The sequence below is a fragment of the Pollicipes pollicipes genome, unplaced genomic scaffold, assembly GCF_011947565.3.
Source record: "Pollicipes pollicipes isolate AB1234 unplaced genomic scaffold, Ppol_2.1 Scaffold_2218;HRSCAF=2597_pilon_pilon_pilon, whole genome shotgun sequence".
Classification (NCBI taxonomy): domain Eukaryota; kingdom Metazoa; phylum Arthropoda; class Thecostraca; order Pollicipedomorpha; family Pollicipedidae; genus Pollicipes; species Pollicipes pollicipes.
Genome location: NW_023596073.1, coordinates 17,886 through 32,421, shown reverse-complemented (window position 1 = coordinate 32,421; position 14,536 = coordinate 17,886). Strand labels below are relative to the sequence as shown.

The window sequence follows — 14,536 nt, the reverse complement described above, 5'->3', positions numbered from 1 at the left end:
GGATCGCGTGGACGTGTTGTGTGATCGATACCGGCCTATCTCTGGCGCCGGCAGGGCCAATCTCCCGCCACTATCGCGTGCATGCATGTCACTGTGTGTGAGAGTCGGGGTGGCTAGGCATGACCGTGTTATTATCGGGGCGGTGTTGGACGCCCGCAGAGAACGCCGCGAAGGTTCCGCCCGGGGAATTTGATGCCCGGGAACTTGATTGTCTGATGTAATGATAGGTGCCAGGCGGCATGACGTACCGACAAGGGCTGCAAGCTTCTGCACCAGGATCTCGACATAGGATATTGCATACACAAATAACTGCTAATTCATAGGGCGGATGTGGAGCTTTCCCGCGCTGGGTATTGTCTTTGACCGCGTCTAAAGCGAGGTCGGCGGCGTCTCTTCCCCCCCGCACGCCTCTGATTTTAGCATTTTCGACGTTAGGAGAGCTAATCCCATAAGCTTGGTCATTAAGAAAATGATTCCGGCTGCGAATCTGACGCTGAGAATCTGGGCCGATGGCTTCCCGGGCGGCGGCGACTGCTGCCGTACTTTGCGAGCGATCTCGCCTGCTCTCGTCAGGTGCAGTCTGCTCTCACCAGCGATGCAGCCTTTCAGGCGAGATGACGATTGCGGAAGCAGGTACGCCATGACATGGCCGATGCGGCCGGTGTGATTACACACTTCAAAGCGATCTCTTCTGGTGTCTGTGTTTTGGACAGATGTATGAGCTCCATGAAAACCTTGAGGTGAGTGAATTGGCTTTTGGCTCTTATAAGCGCGGCAGAGGCGCATAAGCGCATGGGCGCAGCAGACGAATGCTCTAGAATGCTTTTCTAGAACGTCGCTCGGATCGCGCCCTTTCCCGTCCCTCCCCACCCTCAGTCCTGCCCGCAATCGATGACGTGCGTGTCTTGTAAGCAAACTTTAATTGCATGCTAGACCAGGAAACAGCGAGGCCTTATGAAACTGGAATGCCTATTGCATCTTGTACGACGTTTACGGTGCAAGCTCGATGCCGCTCTCCGGATGGCCACGGCTCACGACAAGCTGTGGTCGTTTTTAAGGGGAGCTGTCGCAGCCGGATGCGCTCGGCGACGCCCGACAGAGGTCTCAGCTGGTCAGCCAGAGGTCCCTGGAGGGCGCGCGCCCGCCGGACGCCTTGGGGCTGACGTCACAGCCCGGTCACGGTAAGCGACCGACGGTGAAAGCGCCGGCCGGGCGGCGCGCACTCTTCATATTAATGAGCCGCGGCATGCGGCGTCCGCGTTGACCTATTGTTGCATAATTCCTAATTGTATGCGGGCATGGAATGGGGCGTTACATCGTGCTATTACACCACTCCTAGTTACATGTCTTAGCCTCATAGCCGATGCATGCGATGGGGACAGCGGCTGGGTGACATTCTCTTGCAAAGTACTGCATGGCCGCCTGCCTTCAGTTTCGGTATGTAGGGAGGAACGCGCTTCTATTTGGCCGCAAAACTTTAAATAATAACAGCACGCCTTTTATAACAATTATGTACGCCTACTAAATATATAAAACAAACGTCAGCTTGTTGCATGTTCAGTAAGCATTCCGACTACAAGCGAGCGTCCATCAGCCACTACCCTCCCGTTGGCCACGGAGTCCTCTCCTGGAATGTCAGGGCGCGGTCGGGGCTCGTTCCTGGGCCTCGAAACCAGCACAAGCGTTCTGCATTTGTCAGTGAGCGAAACAGAGTTGCAGCTTTGCCTTTATCGGAGTACATTCAAGCCCAACATGGTCATCATCATGATACTCACCATAGCATTCAGGATAATCAGCTGCCGTCGCCCGAGCCAGCCCGGTCTCACAGCGTTCGTGCACTGACGCCCCATCGACGCCCCGTTGTTTCCAGGAGCAAGCGGCAACGCCCACAGCTCCGCCGGCGGGCCTCCGAGCTCGATGGGCGCCGCGTTCTCGGCGCTGCAGTCCTCGTCTACGGCCGGTCCGCTGGGGGTGGTGAGCTCGGCCATCTCGGCGCTGCAGCCCTCATCCACCGGGGGGCCGCTGAGCGCGGTGAGCTCGGCTCTGTCGGCGCTCCAGGGGCAGACCGCGCCGCGCCAAAGCGCTGCAGCACCCATCGATACACGGTGAGGAAATGGGCGACTGCATTATTCAGCTGACTGGCCGGCCGGCCGTCAGGAGTTGCCGCCGCCATCAAGGCGCAGACTGCGCCGGCGGCTGCAGCTAGAGCCGTACACGATCGCTTTAAGTGGCGCTTGGCACGTGGCAAGCTGGAAGTGATGCTGATGGAGGCGGTTCCCGCAGGTGGACCGCGCAGCTGCGCGCCACGTGAGGGCTTTGGCGAAAAGCAAATGGGCGTGCTTGGTTTGCGGTTAAGCCGCACGCGGCGTTCATGTCTGTGCATATGGAAGTTGCATGTTCAGCAGCTTAAGCAAAACTGCATGCCTTATGCATCGGCAGAGGCGAGATTTTCGAGAAATCACTGCTCTCATACCGAGGTGGTCTCATTCTCATTCTGATCCCAAATAACTGGGATAATATTTCGAAGCAGGGGCATCTCGCTGAGCGTCGAACGTAACCAACGATTTACCACTGGCGCCACCGTGTCCCGTGTGAAGAACCAGATAACGCTGGGATCGAAGGCCGAGCCATCATGGAGGTTCGCACAAAGTAGGGTTTATTTTGAACGTGCATTGAGATCAGAGGTGTAGTTTCCTATTCAATTCGAGCAAGAGGGGGTGAGGCCCCAGTCAACTTGAGCTCCAGATACCCCAACTTCGAGAGAAAGGTGTGGCAAATCCGGCAGAAACCCGTTTGTTGGCCGATTTTGCGGGTAGGTTTCATAGCTTTTCATATTTCAGCCCTCTCCTCTCCACTTCCAGCTCACTTTGCGAACCTGTGCCCCTAAATGAAAGTTCAAATAAGGTATAATTAAGCATAGTTGTTTTTTAAATCGCCGTCTCGCATTTGCTTTGGGTATAATGCATGCACATGTCAGAGTGGTTGATATTTTGTCAAAGACACTCTGCAAGACACACGATGCTACACTTTTCGATAATCTTGTTTTGCATGCGCAAGACACCGACCGTTAAAGTAAAATTTCAGGTTTGAAGTGTTTGAGATTTAGGTTATTTGGAAGTGGTGTAGTGTACTTTTAAGCTTCAAAAAGTTCCAAACACCGGTCACCACTATAAGAAAGTAATTTTACCTGGGTTCATGCAAGCTCCAAAAATCCCATGACCGATTAAGCACGAAAACTTGCTCACACAGTCTTAGAAATACAAATAAGCTTAGAAACTTAACAGAATTTGCGCAGGGGCATGGAGAATGCACGCATGTAACATGCAGACTTTCTGATTTTTTTTGGATGTTCTGTTGGGAGGGCTTCGGGTTCGCAAAATTTTCCTGCGTGCAATATGAGGCCCCATTTTAACCTCAGCGCAGAGGGGTCTTGTGAAAGGGTTTGACAAAGGCGCCTATCAGTGGCAAGGCTAGATTCTCAAGTATTCCAGGTTATCAATGGTGGCCATTAAGACAGCTCACTCCCAACCAGTGAGTACATCTACGTAAAGAGAACATCTCTCACTGGCCTGAGTTTGGTATCATGCCACGTTTCCAGGAGGAGCCTCTTTGGGTTCAGAGGAGAGCCATCGGAAAATGCGGCAACACCCAGGTGCAAGATATTCCTCATAAAACCACGCTGATAAAAATGATGCCAAAAGCTGCTCCTATCTCAAATAAGGCATCCGCACCTCCACTGCTCAATAGGCACCGCTTCAACGCACTGATAAAGCCGCGGGAATGCAGTTAACCAAATTTCACTGGGATTCGCATAAAGCCGGTCATTGGCATAACCGATCAGTTTTAACGTAGCAACATGCATGCATCGGAGGCCATTTACTCACATTTGTGTCCGGCAGATGTCCAGAATAATCGAAATAACATGATGTGGCTGAGGACATCATGAGTTCTTATGCTGACAATCACAGACCTTCAATATACCATGACTTACTAGTTAAACTAGGGTATCAAGCACTCACTGGGACATATCACGACAGTATAAAACATTTTAAACACAGTGCTCATGATAACCAGATGACCGACAGCGGCACAGCACAAAAATTATGTTACCGCTGGTAACGGTAATGACTAGTGGATTTTCCAACATATCAACTGCTTGCTTAATACTGTTGTTTAATCAGTTGTTCTAGGTATACTGATGGTTCGTACATCTCAGCAAACCAACTCATAACACTGAGAAACGAGTAGCTTGAAGCCTTTCTTACCCTTATGAAGTATATCTGTGCAGCTAATTCCTTCCTATGCGGTGGGCACGTGTGCATCCGTCCGGCAGATGTCGCCAGTTAACCGATATCCGGTCCACACCAGCAGATCTATTTGCCGAAATTGTGGTAAGACGCTGGTGACTTTTCGGCGACGTTATGCAAATCATGCGAAATGGCTACCACCGGGCCACTGAATCGGAGTCATTGTTCGATGGGAATCTCAGCTGCCATTATCGTTGACACTATCACGGACGGTTTTGCAAAAGTGGTGCTACCAAATACTGCTTAGCGGGATAGCAGAAAGACGTAAGAGGTATACGCATTTTCGGGAAGAGACGCAGGCGGGGATGGGCTTCAGAGCACAGATTAGCTAATGTTCAAGTAATACGGAAATCTAACCTGCAATGGAAAAAATGAAAAAAATATGTGCAGGGATAGTGAGGTCCTTTACAGCCATTTACATTGATATCTTTGCAGCAACTTCAATTGAGTTCCTTTGTAGCAATTAACAATGATGTCCTTTGTGGTAGCTCAAATCAAGGTTTTTTTGCAGCAGCTTGCCTTGAGATCCTTGGCAACAGTGTAAGCACTTCGCCAAAGGGATAGTGGTCATTCCATTTTTGCTGTTGCAATCCTATGAAGATTTTGATGTCATCCGTGAGTGACTGTAGCGGAGACAATTTTTCATAACGTGTGCTATTCGTAACTGTGCCCAACAACCGTGCGAACCAGCCGGCGATGAGAATACATTGCCACGATTCTTGACAAGCAAAGCAGCCATCATTCCGCATCTTCCTTGCCGGTATATCAGGGTAGCAAAGGTCATATGGTACTGCTGCACACACGTTTGTGAGTGTGGCTTCTATCATGTCACTTGCATGTAAGTAAACTTTTATAGCATTATGTTGGCTGCACGGTTTTTACTGCTTATGATAGCATATCAACGGTCTCAGGCAAGTACATGCGCCAATCGCAACGCTTTAAGTTGCAAGTAAAAAAAAAACGCACCTACATTACATGCGCCCAGCGGGCATTTGAAGATATGACGAGTTGCGAACATTTACATCATTTGTACCCGGGCCCCAAGATATATCTGGTAGCCTCGTCGTGACGTCATCGTGGGGTTCCTTGACATGCTACAACATTTCAAGCACATAGGTAAGGGTCTTTTTCAAAGGCAGTTTTTTACCGATTTAGAAGACACAGACGGTTTAAACGCTTCAAGCATCACGCAAAGCGTGTGCTCTTCCACAAGCTAGGTACGCTTTTGGTGTCCAATCTCCCGCTTTGAATTGCGTGCCATTTTGTAAGGGGATAACATCGTTAACATAGGTGGCGCCAATGGTATCAACACCTGGTTTAAAGATGGCGCTAGTGCTGTTCATGCGTTTATGATACTCATCCAGTTTCCCTAGAAACCTGCCTCTTGCCTCTCGAAGCATTCTGCGTGTTTGAATGCAAGGTTTGCTTGCTGGAATTGAAGAATTGAAATCTCTTAATGTATTGCGAGATAAATGTTTGTTGATTTGGTTAGGTCACCGAGGCCAAAGCAAGATTCGTGACCAAAACGTCTGCCATTCTGATCTCTATGTCACAGAAAGTGCTGTTACTGTTTTGTTCACCTTCATGTGTGCACCCCCCAAAGTTGACGTCGAAATTAATGTTGGGCAGCTATTGCTTGTCTTAATTGATGCTTTTAGCCCTCTTGAATTTCCCAACTATTTAATACTTTGCATTGGAAGTACTTAAACCAGACATCTTGTATTCAAAAGATATTTTAGATGCTTCTCTTTATGCACCTTAAGAAACGATCGTGATAGCGGATATGTTCTTGTTGGACGATTTCACTTTTCTCGACGACACTCAATAACGTTTTAAAATGAGCTTCCCTTACTCTGTGCAAATGTGAAAAGGTGTGGCAAGATCACACAAAAATATTCGCCTTGTTTGGACAACATAACAGGTTAGATACTAGAGTAACGCGAGGCATTATGAGTTATAAAGAAATGGTGCGGAGTTCGCCACCTTTGTTTTGTATTTGAAAAAGACCCGTCTTTTAACCTGTTGAAAAACCATGCATCGTTATGGTACTTGTACACCTTAAAATCACACGTCACATAGACGATATTACTCCACTCGCAGCCAGCGAAGCTCATAGCGCATCGACATTAGGCGGGCAGGCAGTTTGAAGAATAACTCTAGCCCCGAATAATCGTACTTGTGCCGAATGCGCCATATTTTTCGACAAATAAAACTTCAGATTGCATGTTTTAGTCCGTTACCCCATACTCGTTGCTGTCACCTTTGTAGACAACTAGCAAGGTAGGCTGGCTGCAGCTTTCTTGCACGCCTAAATATTCAAGATGGTTTAGGCCGTCACAAAGACCTTACGTATGACTAGCTTTGCGACGAATGAGATGTCTTGGATCACAATGTGAACACCCTCAGACATGTATTATACGCCATACCTTTTCTCATGACGTCACCTGGCGCTGACAAGCGTCCGACACGCGTACAAAACGTATGAACAGACTTGTCACACGAAGCTTTACCGAATTCATCGTTATCGTTAAGCACTTCGCATGTATTTCTCTTTCACATTCTTTAATCTCACGAAAAATATATTTCCTCACTAGCCGTCGCCGCGTTCCCAATGTTGGACAACTTGACAGGCTCCATTAAGATTCTGGAGTTGTGCGAGAAGACGCTATCCCATAACACCCCCGGAAAATGTATTGCTTGCAACAGCAGCGACGTGGTCTTAATCAGCAGCTTGACATGTTGATATACTGTTTTGTTATCGTGTTTCCGTATCGTGTATGAAGGTGGCCATGTTATTGTGTATTGAGATCAAGTTATGTTAATCTAAACATACCACATCAAAATGGTTTATGGCGTCAGTTTATGATAAGTAAGTTGGTACAAACATCACAGCTCCAAACCAGGCTCACCTACAGGCCAAGCGCAACTGGACAGAACATAAAATGACATCCAAGGTGACTTAAGATATAATGGCAACACGTGGCACTATAATGGCATATAATGGCAACACATACCTGGCAAGACAAGTGGCCGCCTGGACATCGGGGTTGAACAGCAATCGCCCCTTGGGGCCTTTCAAGACACTTTAAAATGTCCGAATGTCTTCATTCGATTTTCACTGGTTCTGGTACGAAAATATTTTGATCGCTCCCTACACAGTTCATAGGCTGGAACTAAACAACACAGTACAAGGCTTACACTTTGAGTTGTTCTTCTACAGTTAGCAATTCGATTGTTCTTCCGTTGTTTTTTGATTGTTTGATGTTCGCTACTTGGTCTGACTGTACCGATTGGGGGACGCATCGTCTCGACAAAGAGGAATTATTTTCTGGATCACGTCAGTAGAACCACTATTTATACGGTACTTTTGCACACATTCGGCCAGCTACGTGTGCTTCAACAACGAAGTTAGTTGACTTGCACCTGACCACTACCCCTTTGTTTGTTATTTGTCCGGTTGCTTTTACATTCAAGTCAGCGGACTGCTGTTGAAAAACGAGAAGTAAAGAAGCGAAATGAAAAGGAAGGTTTTAGGAAACCTTGATTTTCTCTTTTTCCCTTTTGGATGGTCCGAGGGGGACGTTGACACTGTGACATAGTGTTGTCTTCTTCCCGCACTATCATTAGTGTTACAGATCAAAGTATTGTATGATGATGGTGTTGGCGATGACTGCCACTGCCCTCCCACCTAGATACGCCCCTTGAGTTATTTTATTACATTTTGATGACTGGTTCATTGCCTCCTCTAGTTACTCGGTGTCATGACAGCCTGAGACGATACGATTTAATGCGCGAGAATGCAAGGAAATCTGCACACTTATGTACCTACTCATACTTTGCTGACCAGTCGTGGGACACTGTCAGTGAGTGGACCCCTCGTATGAACTGGTTTTCCATCACGACTGAAAGCTGCAGACTGCTGGATGGGTGAAAGGGGGCGATGCAGTGACATACCAACCTTCTACTGATGTTTCCATGAACCCTTTTATTCATGCCAAAGCAGATAACTATAGCGGACCGCAGTGTTCTGGAGCTGAATCCGAGGTCAGAAGCGAGAATAACGTGGTGCAGTAATAGCGCAAAGTTACTGTAGGAGCTGCCTCGAAGTACGATAGATAATGGGCAGGGCACTTCATGGCTATCCGCGCGTGACCTCCTTCAATATGAAATAAATGGAGATAATTAAAGACTTCCGAAATTTTCGGTATCATTATTTCGTCGTTGGGTGTTGTGAGCGTGAAAGCAGACGGCATGGATCTAAAGGTATGGATGCTCCAACATGTTGAAAATGTACGCTTTCTCCTACCGTCAGATATTGGAAGCAAAATGTGAATACCAGTGAAATAAAAGAGAACCTAAAAAAAAAATAGGGAGTGCAGTGGATATTTTACCTTTGCACCAGTGTTGTTTCCTTGCACCTCCAGTGCACCAATAAAACTTTTTTCACCAAATTTGAAACGAAGTGGCCGAAATCCGATGAGAAGACAAAGTGGGGAGACGGCCGCAGGTCACTTTCCATTCCCCCCTTCCAACTAAGAAATAGTTCTTCCCGCTTCCCTGTGCATCGCTGATGGAATGTCTTCGATCCTTTTGAAATCATCAGCAATGGCGAGGAGGCTAACCTGTAGTTCCCTCATCCCTGATAGATGGCAGTACGCATGCCTCGCGATCAATAGCGGGCACAGAATCCTGCAGCAGCGAGCAAGATCCTAGGAGAATTACTGCTGGACGGTGAAGAAATGGTCTTAACGCCTCAGAGCGAACAAAATTTACCGAAAATGCGAAATGGCGGATAACGTAAGTAATTGTTGTGAAATGAAAGAAACGGTGGACAGGGTACGGTGACGAAAACTTGAACCACTGTTGTGGCGACATCCGCCCTTCGCGCTTCACAGCGAATCTCGCAACTCCCCGGGTTTCAAGAGTAGCGTGCATGCATCAGCCGTGATGGGGCCAAAGTGCCCCCCCCCCCCCCTCCACTAGCGAAACCCCGCCCGAGCGCCCCTCCAAACCCCGAAAATGGGTCCCTGTGTGTGGTAAGTCTCGGTCCCCAAGGGCGCCATGATGCACGTCGTCTTGCCACGCAATGTTCCACACATCGGGCCTTTCATGCAAAGGGAACTGGTTATCTCTATGCGTCTGTAACCAGTTGGGTCACCAACTGATCTGCTGCGCTATTTACTTGCCCAACGTCTACTTCGATCGCGTGTATGATCGAACACCGAAGTTTCTTCATGTGAGATGTTGTGGATGTGTTAAAGGGAACGTGCCACCCACCTATGAGTCGTCTTTCGACAACGTACTTTGGTAAAGTTTTATGACCAATTATGTCTAATAACAGCACTGGATAATGCAGCTGCAGCACCGACAGGCCATAATAGGATCAGTCCTAATTATTTTGGAGCCCGAATAACGCAGTAAATGCTTCGTCACAGCACTAGACCACTTTTTCAGCTTAGAGTGCACCCCTAGCCCGCAACAGCTGACGACGGCAAAATATGCCGAGACCGTAGTCGGCTGTTTTGGACTAGAGGCACCACTTTTGACCGTTTCTAACCCGCACATTGCGGCCTGCGGACTTCAAAGTGGCTCCTTTACCGGTGTGAATGACGTCAGTAGAAGCGAATGTTAGGGATTGGAATAGCGGGCGGTACAAGCCAGCTACCGACAAGCGCGCTGATGGAGACTGGAGCCGGTGCGGCACTTAAGACCATGCGGGGCATTTGATTCCCAAAGTCAAAGTGCACTTCGAAAAGGGTCACTGTACTAAACGCCATAGGGAATAAACCAGTGTCACGGGGTAACATTTTGTTGAATTCACAGGATAGTGAGCTCACATACTTGTATATATTCTTGCCCTAAATAGAGTACACCAAACGCTCGTTGCAATTGTTGTAGAAGCATTTTGACTCATTAATGGTCTGCAGAAATAGCATAACACAGAATTTGGAAAAAGAAAAACTGATGAAAAATAATACTTTCGTAGTGGTGAGCAGGTTTGTGGTGACAGGAGACAGGAGAAAGGGTTTGTGGTGACAGTAGTGGCAGGAGAAAACCAAATGGTTTTCTCCTGTCGGAACGCCTACTTCAAATAGAGATTTACAGTTATTCAAAAGGATTTGGAGAAAAATGATATTGCAGAAGAAGGCGTACGCGTCTGATATGGTACACAGGTCTCTGATGTATATATATATATATATATATATATATATATATATATATATATATATATACATATATATATATATATATATATATATATATATATATGTATACAATAGGTGACACGCACAAAAGATGACATGCTTCATCTTAAGGTAAAAGTGAGACATCATTGCGCACTCAGTGTCAAGGAGAAGGTCATCCGAAGTCAGTCTATGGCGCTTCACTCGGACAAGTAGTTCGTCATGGGGGTAAGTACCTAGGTAGTCCCCGGACCCCCCCCCCCCCCCTCCATCGGGGCTATACCCGTTACACACATCGGTGACGCATCCTTTCTCTCAGTCACGGAAATGCACGAGTTTACTGCCGCGCAAAGATAAAAAACGATGTAGGTGTTTGGTAAATATGGTAGAAAATGTAAAGCCTCTTATATGGTTCTTGTTACAATAGGCACCCAACCATAAGTTCGCAAAGGAGAGATGTCAGATATAATTTGTTTTGCAAAACACTGCGAATTTGTCCCGGTGAAATGGCCCAGTAACGAGTGTAAACCTCCGGGCTCAGGGAGCGAGGGGGGAGGGACACGAGCCTCTTGGCTGTGTCCTTGGCTACGCTGTTCCTGTGCTACAGCACTCGAAATTTAAGCCAAGCATGCCTTTTGCTACATCATTAAGAGCATAGTTTCGTACTGAGTTGGAGGTACTCCAGCCTTTCCAACTCTGCCGTCAGTCTGACAACTTCGGAAGACAGATGGTGTCAATTCGCGGAGAAATTGACTTTGCCATGAGCACATGTGTCATTTTAGTCATTTTCATCTGGCTCAGCTCTTACGTACGATTTTACAAAGTTACTCCCCCAGGCATAATCGAACCATTGCATGGTTCTAAGACCTGATAATACAATTTTAAAGTAATAAGCAATTGTTTTCAATGGCTTATGTTATAAAGTTTGAGCACGTCTACCAGAAGCGGAATCTTTTTCGTTTCTCGGCGGAGGATAGTTTGTGCGTTCCATGTTTTTTCAATATTAATTTGCGTGCTTTTTTCAATGTCACTTAATCCGCACTGCAGTTATGAGCAAAACTCGCCATAAATTTTGAGAAACACCCCCCGCCCCGATCGATTGTGAGGTTTAACATGGCGCTCATGGGCGATGCGTGGAAATGATAGCGTTGCAATCTTAATGTACCCAAAATTACTTAAGCCTACCTCTGTCTAGGTCTGAATCTTACTCAGACCCAAATTTGGGTGAGCAGCATGTTGCCTGAATTACTCATTACATGAAATATTACCTGATCCCATGATTCACGACTAAGCTGAAGAAATCAAAACGCTATGCAATGCCGATTTTAAGTATTTCCGACACAAACCTCACCGATTTCTAAACCAATGCTTGCATATTCTGGCATATCTCGGTTTCATGATGCTGTCGTTTTCTTACTACCACGTTTCCTATACACGTACTCGGAGAATCACGCTCTGTTTTCTAACCATGAAAGAATGGATTTCATTTCGCCAAGTTAGTTCATAATTTAGGACAAACCTTGCGTATGTATGCGTGTTGCGTTTTGCTGAGAGCGTATGCAAAGATGAACCGGTTTCAGTTCCAAAGCGAGTTATACAAGTCTGCCACATTTCCCAGTCTAACCAAGTTCTTGGATAAGTCCATTACCACACATCCTCATCGCAGCTCACATAAATATTGGAGGCTGTTGCTATGGCAGCAGGCCTCGCCGGTCGCCGGGCAACCGTTCACCTACGTCATAGCACTGAGCATCACGTTTCCGCTATGCCTCGGCCCGAACTTGGAGCCGGACGATTATATAACCAATACGTAAACGAGCGACTCCTGTGCCGGTCGCACTCATTGTGTGTTTGCGTGTGTGTGTGTGTGTGTGTGCGTGCATGCGTGCGTGCGTGCGTGCGTGCGTGCGTGCGTGCGTGCGTGAGTGCGTGTGTGTGTGTGAGCGTGGGGGAGGGGGGGCATTGTCATGAGAGACACGCGACGTGCGATTGTTCTGTATGCAAAGAAACAACAAATATGGCGTGATTGCTAGGCGCCACTGGACGATTAGCCACAAGTCAGGCCTCAGCTACTAGCCCCTAGGTAACTCGCTCTGTAAAGTTCAATGTTGGTTTAAGTTCGCCGAGCTTACTCACTCCGTAGAAGCAGGTGGTATCCAGAGCTTCAGAGCTATAGTGACTGACTTTCTGGAGGAGGCTCCTATTCTGGCCATTTAATTAGGAAACTGACAGTTATGTAATCTACAACGACAAAGGGTACGTAGGTCTATAGCCATTAGCGTTATTGGTTGATTATTCAATGAAGTGGTAAATTTTGTTAGCGTAAGAAATCAGCTGCGGGCAGGGTAAGTCACACTAGGTTCATTCCTAAAGCTAAGGTCACATTCGCACATATGTCGCCAGTATGCAATAGGACACTTAGGACACTTCGCTTGGCCGATGCCAGAGCTCTGCACTGATTAGATCCGCCCATATCTTACTGATTACTTTAGCTAAGAACCAACACGTCCAGAATGATAAGTATTTTTGGAAGCGCGGCCTTGGACTGCATTGCATTTAAACTTAAATCATCTCTAGTGGATAGAAATCGAACGGAGACGCAAGCGGCGCTCAGTCAGGATACCAGTCTCAGGAGCGCACCCATCACCGGAAGGCCACTATATCGCTATCGGATCGCTAAACCCGCCAAGAAATCGCCCAGGGTCTGGGTGACATGAGCTGCGCACCAGAGACGTGGTGATACGCAACAATTCAGTACCGTCTCCAGCCGCGCGATGGTGTGTAGGCGGTACCAGCCGTGGAGTTCACGAGCGTCTGCGTGTTGAAGTAAACAGGAGCCGCTTACTCTTTTAGGGCATGGTGTCGAGTGGACAGGACACGTCACACGTCAGCGGTTGGAGGGCCTTTCCTCCCCGCCCCAGCTCGGAGTACCAAACGACTGTCATCCTATCGAAACGGGGGACTCCCGGCAACTCCTGATCGAGTTGACAGGAGTCCGCAACTCCTGGTCGATCTGGAGGCCCTCAGGGGGATGCACCATACATTGTGTCCCTTCCTGACGCAGGAGGTTCCTTTGACGCCCGGGCTCTTAATGACAAAAAAGGATCCCTTAGTGGCAGAGGGTCCGACAATTGGCACAGGGACCCCAGTGCAACTTATCAAGCCCCTGATCCAAACGGGGAAAGAGCCCCCTCCTCTCCTCCATTCGGTAGGCGCTGCCTGGCTTGCCAGACGCTCCACTTTCTAGTGATTGGTAGAATAATGGCTTGCCACTGCTTGGATTGGCCAGATGGCGGCCTGTTTTTGCTGGCTTAATGTCCGCCCGTGTCCCGCGCCCGGGCGAGCGGAAGGCTTTCATTTTCTCCAAAGTACACCTGAGCGGAGATAAAAAGTTAATTCGGACAAATTTAAAATGTGTGAAATCTGTCGAGCAGGGAAGGCCGCAAGATAATGGGCGCCTGTTTTTAGCTGGAACACCGCGCTGTCAGTTCACAACAGCACAATGGCATTGGACTAAATGGGTAATTGAGCATCCCTATGCTTGCTGATGAACTATTAGACTTTAGATACCACATAAACACCATTTCATCCAGGCATGATAGCTGGCTGAAATGAACACTGACAATGTGTGTAACAAATGGCACCGGTCTAATAAACGTTTAACATTAGAACCACGAGGTTTTGTGCCACTAAGCACATGGGTATTGCAAATGGTGGAAAGTAGGACGATATCCAAGCCATTTACTTGATATCTGTGCTATAGTCAGTTATGAAATAGCAAGTGTCATTCCAAATCCCACACAATTATCTCATTACAACAGCCTGCTTCGTTGATTTTATCGACACAGCGAGCTGTGACTCGCATTTTCGAGATTGAACTATGCTGGAAATTCGCTGAGGCTGTGGAAATTCCCTGACGGTGACGGGACTATGCACTGCGGATGAAAAGTTGCTCGATGCCTTTCGTTTGATCGCTGTGCTCATTCGGAGTCAAAGGCTCAAGTCTACTACGAGAGAATAATGTAGTCGCCTGGCGATGTTTAA

At 47.6% G+C, this 14,536-nt stretch overlaps 1 protein-coding gene across 1 annotated transcript in view; it reads left to right on the top strand.

Moving 5' to 3' along the window:
- The window catches only part of LOC119096866 (proline-rich protein 36), a gene marked incomplete at its 3' end in the record, with an annotated part of 41,722 nt that overhangs the window by 9,851 nt on the left and 17,335 nt on the right, over window positions 1-14,536 (top strand). Inside the window, exons 2-3 of the mRNA XM_037219839.1 lie at window positions 1,059-1,181; window positions 1,871-2,105. Coding sequence (XP_037075734.1) covers window positions 1,059-1,181; window positions 1,871-2,105 — 358 coding nt within the window. The remainder of the gene's footprint in view (window positions 1-1,058; window positions 1,182-1,870; window positions 2,106-14,536) is intronic.